Below are 12637 nucleotides of genomic sequence, written 5' to 3'. Positions count from 1 at the left end.
CTGTTGAGAAACGAACTTAAGAAAGCCCCATCTAACGTTAAAATTCTATGCTACATCTCCCTAGTTAGACCTAAGCTGGAATATGCTTGCATTGTGTGGGATCCATATACAAAAACTAATATCAATAGTCTTTAGAGAATTCAGGCAAAAGCGGTCAGATTTATATTTAAAAAATTTTGCAGATGTGATTCCCCCACCGAACTTATGGAAATTAACAACCTTGAAACACTCGAACTTAGAAGAAAAAAAGAGACTTAAATTCCCTAAACTACTTCACACTAACAATTTATCCTTTGACCCATCTGAACATTTATCGCCGCTATCGACCAAAACTACATGCCACCTCAGACACGATGCATAAACCCCTTACTTTGCAAGAACAAACACATATAAGTATTTTTTTGTTTGCTCGAACTGTAACAGAATGGAATTGTGTAAATTGAATGCCCTTCCTAATCTTCTTCTTCATAGTTCTGTTACTGTTGTCAATCTGATTTTCTTTGTATGTACCATATGTCGCCCTCCATGCTTGGACTACGTGTCCGCAGTATTAAATAAACAAATAAAATAAAATAAAATAAATGACCAATATGTATAACGATGGCTTGTGATGACCACAATTGATTACAAACGACTAAAATGCTTACTAGTGAGCAGTAATGACTAACAATGACTGAAATGTCTTGTAATGACTACTGATGACTCCGGTATGACCAGCATCTCTAACGACGGGTCGCAACACCCCATATTGATTACAAATGGATAAAAATGCTTAGTAATGTAAAGAAAATACATATAATACATATAGACTGTTCGCGGACTGTATGATTAGACTACTACATCGAATTGAAATATTTATGTTGTACTTTTGTTCAATTTTCTTGTAGAGAGGTTTCTAATTATTTCTCGTCATGTGCTTAGCGTTTACTGTAGACTGCTGTTCTGTGGGCGGCTGTTCGTTAATATTTTTCATTGACATACTATAACAGAGCAGTCGCTACAGATTTTTGAGTATATTATATGATGTGCTTTTTTGTCTTTATTTTTTCCGTTCTTTTACAGGACCATCTGAAATCTGTATATATTTTTGCTTTCACGGAAATGTATTTTCTGTCTCTTGTTTCTGCCAAGTAATGGGGCAAGCGCCCAGTCAAGCTGCAGCTTAGCAACTTTTTGTGCTTCTCCTAGCATTCTTCTGTTTGTACAAAAGAAATGCTGAAATGAAATTCACTTGACTTGATAGTAGGCAGTAATGACTAATAATGACTGAAATGACTGTTAACGACTAGTAATGACTAGGAAATGACTAATGTGTCTAAGGACAACTTGTAAAGACTAGAATTCATTAAAAATGACTAAATATACTTAGTAATGACCAGTAATGACTAATATTGACTGAAACTACTTGTAACGACTACTAACGAGTACGATATGACCACCATGTCTAAGACGCCTGATGATGACCATTGATTACATATGACTATATATGCATGGTAGTGAGCAGTAATGTCTAAAAGAGAAGAGAAAGAGGCGAATGATAAGAGGAGGAAGAGTAGGCTTTCACCATTCACCTCTTTAGAGAGATCTTAACATACTCTGTCTACTTTTTTCTTTTTTTTAAATTCGCGCATCGGGTTCTAATCGCACACAATCTTGTGCTCCATCTGGTGTTCACAAAATAACTCCTCCATTCCCGTTTAGTTATCTCTTATTTTTTTTCATTGGAAAAGCTTTTCGAGAAAGACAATTTTCAGTCTTTCGCAAACCATTCGTGTGCACGAAGCTTACCAGAATGATCAGTACAGTGTTTCTCCTTTTTATTTTTTCCCAGGATTTTGCCAAGACGTCACTCAGGACTTCGGAATATGCAGAGATAATTTCATCAGGGGTTAACGCCCCATCACGACAGGAACCCGGCAGAGGCCACAGTCTTCCGTGCCCTAGCGAAACGCAGCCACTGGAAGCGTCCGATTATTCAATTAGATTCATTTACTGTATTGAATTAGATTTATTTTTTGCATTTTTGTACCAAAAGCTCCAACGGGCAAAAAGAATATCTCTCATTTGCCAGCTTGATGGTGTCCATGTGCATTCACCAACAATTGCTTAGGAACACTCCTTAGGGAAGGACATGTTTTTTTTTAGTGTTCCTTCTTTGACCGCGAAGTGATACAGTGGGAACCTAAACTTTAATGAGACATTAAATAGAAAGATAAGTTGAACTGTTCAGTAAGTTACGCTTCAACAACGTCGCAGAAGCGACTGTCGGGGAGAGAAGAGTCTTGTTCCGCCAGAAAGAACGCAAATCGCGAAATACGAGTGGCGACGCCCCACGCAAGTTCGCGAACCAGTTCGTCGTGACGTCATGAATTGTGATGACATTTGCTCGGGCTCAGTTCCTCTTTATGCGTAAAACGTAGAACGCGCGGTGTTCCAAGGAAACTACACACTGACCTGAGGGAGATTAAACATAAGTTTAATGTCGCCGGCAACGGGCCAGACCAATGTCCAAATACATTGAGGTTTGTGACGTGGCAGTGACGCACTGGGAGAAGGGAGAGAAGAGAACCTGACCTTACTTACTTGCGTTTCTTTTATTGAAAAGCTCCGTAACCGTGCCCGACAGTAACTACCTCAAGGTGTTCGGTATGAGGTTAAAGTTATTTACATAGCTGTATATGTAAAACAGAAATCTTCAGCTGCTCAGGATGACTACGAGAAATATGCTGTTAGGACCGTTTTTAAAGAAGCGCATTTTAATGTTTCCCTCAAGAGAGAGAGTAAAAGAGAAGCGAAGAGGGAGCTAGAGAGGTTAAACAAGGACATGCCTGGTTGGCTACCCTACACATGGGGAAGGGGAAAAGGGAAGAACGGATAATGTGAGAAAAGAAAAATTATAATCAGTCACTCACAGTCGGTCGCAGAGGAATCTCCACTGTGACAAGCGTTTATACAGTTCAGTGACCTTCAAGAAACGCAGAAGGACTTTTGTGTCCTTTTGCATGCAAGAACGCATATGCCATGGTCCAAGGATTTTTTCTTCTGAGAGGGCTCTAGTGTCTAAGCAGGTTGAATTTCGCTTGTAAAGTACATCATTAAGTGTCAAAGCATGGGATCCCCGCAGAGGCGTCTGCGTCAGCAGGCGTTTGGTGTGTTGCGACACCACGTACCCGAGCACACGAGGGTTGGACCCTCCCGCGTGTAGCCGTGCGCGACTTGGCCGTGTCCGGCGAAAGGGGGTTCCTGGGGGTTGAGCCGATGCAGGGTATTCGGACCTTTAAGGCCCCCCGGCGGAGAACACGCCTCTTTGGCCTCTGCTTCACGTAGACGGCACCCCCGGACTGACCCACCCGGGGGAAATCGGCAGTCGCCTTTTCCTGTCCTCCTCTCTAATCTTCGTCTTTCTCTCTCGCCTTTTTTCATCTTTCCTGTCTTCTTATCACTTCTCCTCACTTCCTAATTTCCCGGCGGCAAGGGTTGACCTTGTGTAGCTAGCCAGCCTTGGTTATGGTGTATTTGGTTATAGCAGCGATGTACGGCTGGCGTTGACAGGGTTTCCCTTGCAGGAACTTCTGTCACGTCCCCCTGTTGGGCTCCATGGTGGGTGGTCGGCATCGCGGCCGAAAACCCAACTCTACTTATGGAAAACGCCTTTCCTAAACTACCTGATCGCCCTCAGAAACGAGGGCGCACCGAGGATCTCTTTCAGTTTTTCGGACAAGTCCAGAACCTTCCTAGATACCATGTGATTCACTCAGAAAAGCCAGACAAACTAGTGCGTAACATTTCACCGTTCCTTGTTTCGAAGTCTTTAACTGAAGTTTTTGGAACAGGATATAGCTTGTTGAGGTTTGAGGGGTCTCCCTAATGACATGTACATATTTCCTTGGCGACATCAGTGGGCACCGTCCTAGTCAATCTTGTGATTATTTATTTGCGCATTCCCGGCAATCGCGATCGTAGTGTGACTTATTTCTTACGTCACGTTTTTGGTCCTTGAGCCGCCTGGAAATCTTCCACGTTTCGCCAATATGTAGTCGATGGTAATCAGCGCATGGTATCTTATATACGGCTCCTCGGACGGATTTAATGGGCAACTTGTCCTTCACATTCATTATCTGCTCCGAAACCACAGTCCCGAAACCTCAGATAGTTCACCAAACTTTGTCAGTGACCATGACTCTTCTCATATTTAGTCCTAATGAATTAGTCAACATGTCAAATACTATAATTAGATGAAAAGCGTCGGTGTGAAAATTGTAGAGCAACACGAAAAACTCCCGACACAGCTTTCTGCTGGTCATTATGTCATTATGATCATTATGATAGTGTTTGTCCAAGTGTGAAAGAGTCACGCGAAAACAAGCAAAGTGCCTCGAGCGGCCAGTCGCACTACAATATTGCGCGTATTCACGGGCTTCTTTCACGCCTATAAAAACTTTCATGTACCGCGTATTGAGCAACAGAAACCTGTATCCGTAGTTTTTCATATTCCTCTACAATTTTCTCATTCACATAGCTCATCTTACTGTATTAGTTCAGAGGTTGATTGTTTAATTAGGACTAATTATCTAATTAGGCGAAATGCAAAAAATAAACTAGATATCTCCAAGCGGTGACAAACAATATTACCTTGGTTCCTTTCAGCCACGTGGCATTTGCATATTTTGAAATCTTTCGTGCATGATAGTTGGGACACCCTGCATATGTAGGGCATATAGCGTATTCATGCAGTGGAGCGGATTAGCTCTCCCAAGTATAGGTAAGAAAGGGTGGGATGTTCGAGCGAGTCAAAAAGTGTGGATAAGAGAGTGCGCGTCTATTCTAAATAAGCAAGGAGTACGTTGTGTATTTAGAACATGCTTGGTACGCCGGCTTGCCAGGTCTGTTCTCCATGTGGTCCTTGATGGCATCGATGTGGTAAATGTAAGTGTTTGTGCCTGGCGAAATAGAACATATCGCTATCTCAAGTGTTTCTGGGAACCCGGCATGAGTGACATAATTCAAGCACAGACGTCCAGAACACGCGTACAGAAGCCACGGCTATAAAAAAAGAAGCCTGTAGTTCCATAAGGGTATTATTCTGTTCGACGCACAGAAAGCAGTATCTGGAAAGTAAGTTTCGCCAACTTGCTCGCGCCTATTACTCTTACCTGCCCTGAAAATGCGGGCCAGTATAAATTGTCAAGCTTTACTTCACCGGCACGGAATGTGACAGCAACGCCGCAGCACCTGCATGATGTCATGCTCTGCAATTTGTCCATAGATCGGCAACATTATTTCACCATTCTTTCGGTTATACGCAGCCGAAGGGTCAACGTAGGCCTCGAACGAAGGCGGAACTTTGTGCCCCATAAGACGATACCGCAACTACGGCTCGGCTTACATAGCTTGGAGGCGACAAGAAGCAGCGAGATAACACTAAGCGGCGAAAGACGGAATGTCGACGTTGGCGAGATAGTGAGCAGAAGGCGGCGAGCAGACGGCTCGTGAGGACCTTCAGTGACGAGCCTACATCGACGACCATTGCCGTTGGTGATGTCGGCTGCCTAGGCGAAAGGAAACGGATCGGTCTTGGTGCTCGAAAAAGATGATCTGGATTCGGCGTGTATCTGGTATTTCGGTGCTGCTCTGCGGTGCCTTCTTATACGTGCTGCAAGGTTTCACGTGAGTAATCGTGTGTACCTGAAAACCTTCGCGAAAAAATTATCCATCTGGACAGGAGTGCAACTCGCAGAAAACAAAGTTATTGTACTGTGGCTAGTGCGAGCTGCTATGTGAACGCGCCGGTGTTGCGACAACTAAAGGATACCGGATTGTGTGGCAAATGCGACTGTAAGACAGTGTTCACGCACTGTCTGACGTTTTATGCCTCAATGGGGCTTTCACAACTGAGCATGACAGGCCGCTGGAGAGAGGGATAGAGGCAGAGGAAAGGGGAAAGGCAGGAAGGTTAACCAGACGGGAAAATCCGGTTTGCTACCCTACGCCGGGGAAAGAGGGGATAGGGAGGTAGAGTTTTAACAAAGTTGAGATAAAGAAAGAAAGGAGTATAGACATACAATCACAGTCGGTCACTGGCGCCCCATACTGCCACCGCACGGCACAGTAGCACTTGCAGCACTATGAACATCTGTTCATGCTACAGCCGCTTGTCCAATGCTGCTGCCCTTAAAAACTGAATCACTGCCCTCGTCGCCCCCTGCTGCGATGGCTTGTAATGGCGGCATTTTCAAATAGGTTCCTCTGTTAGAGGTCTTCAGTCAAAGCGCGCTATCGCGTTTGCGAGCGATCGTTTCTGTAATTATAGCGAGGACAGTCACAGAGAATGTGTTGAAGAGTGTCCTCGTTACCAAAGTCATCACACGAGGCGTCGTCGGCCCATCTGGCCTGGAGCACATGAAGTGTCTATGTCGCTGCGCTTCTGTGCTCTAGCTCCCGGGTTCGATTCTGGCTGCCCCCACACGCTAACGCATTTGGATTTCAGGAAAGTTTGCTGTTGGGGCTAGTTGGTGCATGAAGTAATAAAACGAGAACAGCGCAAGAAGCGGGACGAGCTTGTGTCTCTTTTCTGACCTGTTATTTTCACCATTTTTGTTGTGAAATGCATTTTTGGGTCCCAACACGTCATATCAAATGGTTCGATCGATTCTCTTGTCGTGATTGTGCTGACCCTCGTACGTGCATTGTGCAAAAGCTTCTATTCGGAAAGCAATAAACCGGTCGCAAGTCAGTGCGACTCCTTTCAATATTTTTTCCCCTTTTGTCCATAATTACATTTCTGTTTTAATTTCACCTAAGATTGCGCCGCTCAAGCAACACAATGCTCGAACTTACGGGTTCTATAACAGCAGCGGCGGCCGCATTCCGGTTGAGGTGGAATGCAGAGCTGCTTGCGTAGCGTGCGTTGGGTTCGCGTTAAAGAACACCCGAAGATCAGAATTAATTTGTAGTCCCAAGCTACACGGCGTGCCTCGTAATCAGATCGTTGTTTGAACACGTGAAGCGCAAGAATTTTATTTATTTCGTTTATAAGCTATGCTGTATATACTGGGTGGCAGCTAACATAGAGCAAACATTAGAAAAAAATGGTGTGCTACGCTAATCTTCGACTAAGGTGTCTTAGTGGCTCGCGCAGCTGTTGCGAGCAAGGGAGCGAGCGAGCAGGTGTGCGTTGGGAGAGGAGAAGCAAGAGAGGAGGGTGTGACGTCACAACTCCTCTGCTAGGCAGATGTTCAGTCTATTCCAGGCAACTACTTTCTATTAATTAGGCGGTTAAACATCATACCTTCTTGTGTGGCTCGCGCAGCTGTTGCGAGCAAGGGAGCGAGCGAGCAGGTGTGCGTCGGCAGAGGAGAAGCGAGAGAGGGGTGAGTGACGTCACAACTCCTCTGTTAGGCAGATGTTCAGTCTATGCCAGGCAACTGCTTTCCATTATTTGCCGGTTAAACATCATGCCTTCTTGTATGTGACGTCATTACTTCCGCGCTCTATTTCCGGATTTCTAGGAATTTCGCAAAGTCATGCTCACGTGGCAGGTCTCTAAAGTCTACGATTCTGTGCGTTGGTGTGCCGTAATGAGTGATTTCCTATTAATTCTAATTATTCCTAGCACTGCAGTAACTCAACTTGTAACTAAACTTATGCGCTGATGTCAAATTTGTAATGAAACCCACGAATTTTGTACTGCCTTAGTGCTTCTATCTTTATTTATTTATTTTTAATTTCGTCCCCGGATGACTCAGGAGGTAACCGGAAGTGCTGCGCAAGAAACGATGGTGTCACTCGATGCTCGTGCCGCTAAAAAAGAAAACATGGTGTGACGTATATAGCTGACACTTGACCCGTAAGACCTATTTTTAATTTGACCGATGACCTAGTTCACTGTTACCATTGTCATTCCAGCATTGACTTCATTGCTGGGCAGAAGTTCGCCCAATAAAGAGTTGGATTCTACATCTGCGCTTTCCGGATGTCTTCGATTCCTGACCTACACTGTCGCGTGGGAATACACATGCGCTGTATGGGACCCTTGCCAATTTTAGCAATGCTGAGTAGGCGTGACCTCATGCCATCCAGTACGATCTGCACATTACATGACCCAGTACGTCACAGCTCTCTACTTGTATCCCTGCGGAACTGACAAAAACAAACCCCAAAAAACCGTTCATCATGTGACTGCGCGCATGCTTACATCGATGTAATCTGCTTTTAACGTCACTGAATTTGGCTCGCTGACATAATTATCCTATTTTATACTCCCTTCCTGGAGGAAGGCTTCTCCCATTATTCTCCAATTAACCCTGTATTGCGGCGGTAGGCTCCTCCCGATTCCGACAAATTTCTTTATTTGATGACAGTGTATCTCTTCCTTTGGGACCCATTCTGGCTCTACTTGGTAATCGGTAATATGCTCTGTAATCATTAAATGGCCTGCCCAATTCCGTTTCCTAGGTAATATATTGCCCCGCCCCACCCCCATAGCTCTCTGATATACATCGCTGTCTTCCCCTTTTTTAACATAGTGGTATTTTATTTTTCATTCTAGCATTTGCTGCGTCGTTTTTAACTCGTCTGGTGCGTACCTTCTTCGTTCTTGGTTGCTTTGTTGCGGTAGTATCTCTCGCCGGTGTCACGAGTTGACAAGCGAAAGCTGGTTTTCCCTGTTTTGACAAACGTCGTACAAGGTCTAGAAATCGTCTTGTTTAGGAAAATTATCGTGCTCTGCCACCCAACAGCCCTGTCATCACGCCACCCGCTATCGTACATCCGAAAGCATTTGTCTGCGCAAAGTTGTGTACGTGAGACAGAAGGCAAAACGCCGTATCTCTGATCTCAGCGATCTTCCCGCGAACGTTGTTCTACGTAGCTGTGCTGCACAAGACCACCATCGAATCAATGTTGTGCCCATTAGACATCACCCACCCTCCGCCTAAAGCCCCGGACACAATGACGTCACTGGGCTATAGAAAAATAAATCGTGATGCTATGGCTTTGTGGTGGGAGTTTGCCAGGGTGTCACCGCCACGCGTATTATTCTTGCGCTTTTTCTGGACTACGAATTCCTTCTTCAGTGGTAAGATTGGACGCTTCATCATAATTTCAAGCACAAAGACAATATTTGTTCAACACATTAAAGAAGTTAGATGATCGTACTCTGAATACACAGACAGTACTAGAGCACCATCTCCACCGATCATCGGGTCAGAAGGCAGTGAAGGTATTTCTGAGCTTTCTCAGAAGGTCTGGTTTGCGCGAGTGGCTTTACCTCAAGTACAGTCCGAGCACATCTCTATACCTTCTTTCGCCCTTCTTTCTCCTCCCCTTCTCTCTCTTCCTCGTTTCTTCCCCCAGCGCAGGGTAGCCAACCATCCTCTTCAGGGGTTAACATCCCTGCCTTCCTTATATTCATCTCTCTATCACTCTCTCTTCGTCATTACAGAAGTGTAGTTTGCTAATATGATTTAATTTATTATTGAACTGGGGGCGTCAAGTATAGAGGTTCTCATTTGCTTGTTTACTTACATTTTACAGTGATGGGTGCATCGTGACCGCTCCTAGCCTCGTCCGGCTGGGCGCTGAAGAAACGGTACTTGTCATAAACAGGGGAAACGCAACCAGAAATGTCACACTGCAGGCAACCGACTACCCTGCTGAAGCTCGCCTTCTCTTTATGCAGTCATTTCGTCTTAAAAACGGTAAGCGTGACCCCCATCTTTATGGAGGCGCTTCGTATAAGGAAACATACTTTGAACGGACGCTCCAGGTGGGCTCAGGCCGTCACCGTGCTGATCTGGTATCCGCGGTGTATGTGTAGGCCACGTTCAGAGTGTCTGTCACGTGATCTGCTGAGAGGGTGAGAGCGACGACTCTAGAGCCGAACTATGCGAGAGCCAGAAGGCTGGTGCATTGTTATGCGCTGTACTTCGGCGCGTCGCGTTAGCTGTGACGTGAAGTGATGAGGTTTTTTTAGGAGTGGTAGGAGGCGAAAGGTTAAAGGGAGCAGCAGCATCACGGTATGCGCTAGCTTCGAGATAAAGGCTCGCGCGCGTTTTCAGCTGGCGGCGCACCTCACGACGGCAGCGTCATGAACACGAGTGCTCCCAGTCGTCGAGTGAATTGTGTCATTGGATGGTCGGACACCACGCGTGTTTAGTAATAGTAAGGCAAATACTTACTGCATTTTACACAGCCCTTAACGCTATGAACCTTACTATTGTGACACCTAGATATATCTATCGGTTCGTCGCCATTCGTGCGCTACTGCAGCGGTACTGCTTCCCTCTGTAGCCGCCGTACACCTTGCGGCGCTCAATAACGGGCGAATGTGCTCTGGCTGGTGCAGAGTATCTGGCATGCAACGCGATTTGCTTGTGCGTGCACGTGACCGGCTGCGTCTAGTAATAGATAGGGAGACAGCAAATAATAAATGAAAGGTAGGGAGGTTAACAAGGACTGAGCGCGGTTGGCTACCCTACACTGGGGAAAGGGAAAAGGAGACGGAAATATTAAAAGAAGAAGAGAAAGTCCAGTGGGAATATCCTTCGGTCACTCAGTCCGGATCACAAACGCTGACTCAATCCGGTACCTTTGAAATATCACAGCAGCGCTTTTGTGGCCTTTTGTAGCTGCAATAAGTGAGGCCATGGTCCCAAGATCTTGTTCAAGGGGAACGGTTTTCTATCTAACTGATTGAGAGCTGTGCAGAGGTAATGTCGTTCATCTTCAAAAGATGAGCAGTAGCACAGTAGATAGTCTATACACTGTAAAACAAAATTACACCGTTCGGGTTGTATTTTGACACGCAACAATAAACGTCATATGTCTTGTCCGCATTTCCTTTCTTTAACGCTGCGAGCCCGGTACTTCCCAGTAACGAATGGCTTGCGCGTTATCAGCATAACATAGCATTCCCAACAGGAAAGTAGCGCGCGCGGCGTTTTCAAGAAAGGAAACGCAAGCAAGGCAGATGACGATTGTTGTTGTGTGGCAGATATACACCACCAAGGGTGTACCTTTGTTTGAGAGTGTAGTTTCCTGGACACCGCAGGCATCGCACTGGGCGCTATCAGTCATTCCAATCAAAAACGTATATGCATTGGTGAATGCGATGCCCAAGCGTAAGCGGCACAGCATGGTTTCCTCATTACGCGGAAGGGCTGGTAACAGCTGCAGTGTCATAGATGGTTCGAGGGAATGCAATCGATATTGGGTGAATCCAGACGTGTGCCACTTCTCCAATGTCATACGGTGCGCTAACTTACTTAAGTGTTGGGCTGCGTCCGTCCGCGGTAAAGGTACAGAAACAAGTGTTGCTCCTTCGTGTGCTTTCCTAGCAGCTTCGTCAGCGAGGTCATTGCCGGAGATACCGCAATGGCCAGGCAGTCACTGAAACACGACGTCGTGTCCTTTCGCGGTTATATGATGGTGCATTTCTCGTAACTCCTACATGATTTGTTCACAGTAGCCGCAATGAAGAGATGACAGAAAACATTGTAAGGCCGCCTTCGAATCTTCCCAGATTAGCCGGTTGGTTGTCAATATAATAAACGGCACCTTGGAGGCGAACAAGCTCGAAACCATGCGATGTTCTCAAGTGAGAAATCTTGTATGGCATTCTTAGTTATCGTGATGGTATAACCACTGCACTGGTTGAGCTGGTCTGAGTGGAAGAGCCACCCATATATAGGTGGACTCGGTAAAAGTAGAAATTGTGTAAACACTGCAGAGATGCCTGCTTCAAGGTCAATGTAGTAAGGTCGGTCTTCTTTCTTATCCCTGGAATCGCAAGACGTACTTGAGGTTATTTTAAAGACCACGAAGCTGAGGTTTAACGTGCCGAGGGTGTGAAGCACTATGGAAGCGAGGCACGATGGATGCTCACCTCGTTGGAGAAGGACACCTGTGGTCGTCGTTCTGGCAGGCAGGCAAGAAAGCTTGATTACATCCGTGAAACATGACGAACATGGGCTCTAAGCGTTTCGGTGCTAATGTAAGTCGTGATCGGATGGTCGTGAGTCGTGACTGAGGCGCACCGCGGAAGTCCTAGGCAAAGAAGTAGTGCCTGTACTTGCACGCCCTGATGGTCTCGAAGATTTTACTTACATGTTTTAGCAAGCACGGGAGAGCTTAGCGCAGGAATCCGATAAAAAGTGCTCGATATAACTGTAGCGTGAAGCCCACTGACGATCCCCGTGTTTTGCCAGCGATGAACCTGAAGACAGAACAATAGATGTTAGCTTCTTCTTCAAGTGGGCAACCTGAGGGCTCTAAGAGAGGTCTCGGTCAACAATGACACCCAAAAACCGGTGATTTCTCTAGTAGGAAATACGCTGGCCATTAATGCATACTGGATAACGAGACATTGCTTTTTACGTGAAAGTGACTAACGCACATTTTTCGCGTGAGAGTCTAGATAGAGAACAGTGCACAAGCCAGTGCAGCTACAGAACTCGTAATATTCGCAAGAGATGGGCCTTATACGCGACCGTGCACATCTACAGTGAACTATTCTACACGCCATCAAAACACTCCTTGACAATGTTGAACTGTATGTCCGGTGTTTGTCAGGAGTGTATCTTCCCACTTGAAATGGTGCAAGGAGACTCCCTTCGTTTTATATTTCCTAACTACAACC

The 12637-nt window shown here is 45.7% G+C and overlaps 1 protein-coding gene across 6 annotated transcripts in view; it reads left to right on the top strand.

The window, feature by feature from the left end:
* LOC135905091 (A.superbus venom factor 1-like) overlaps positions 1-12637 on the top strand; it is a 312000-nt gene that overhangs the window by 206307 nt on the left and 93056 nt on the right. For 5 of the 6 annotated variants that reach the window (XM_065436075.1, XM_065436074.1, XM_065436073.1 and 2 more), the window contains one exon: positions 9535-9698. In XM_065436075.1, coding sequence (XP_065292147.1) covers positions 9674-9698 — 25 coding nt within the window. In that variant the 5' untranslated portion in view covers positions 9535-9673. Of the gene's footprint in view, positions 1-1831; positions 5668-9534; positions 9699-12637 lie in introns of all 6 variants that reach the window. The other variant, XM_065436070.1, reaches the window with a different exon arrangement.

Source organism: Dermacentor albipictus, chromosome 6 (genome assembly GCF_038994185.2).
Source record: "Dermacentor albipictus isolate Rhodes 1998 colony chromosome 6, USDA_Dalb.pri_finalv2, whole genome shotgun sequence".
Lineage (NCBI taxonomy): Eukaryota > Metazoa > Arthropoda > Arachnida > Ixodida > Ixodidae > Dermacentor > Dermacentor albipictus.
The sequence above is the reverse complement of the archived record's forward strand: the minus strand, read 5'-3'. Positions and strand labels throughout refer to the sequence as shown.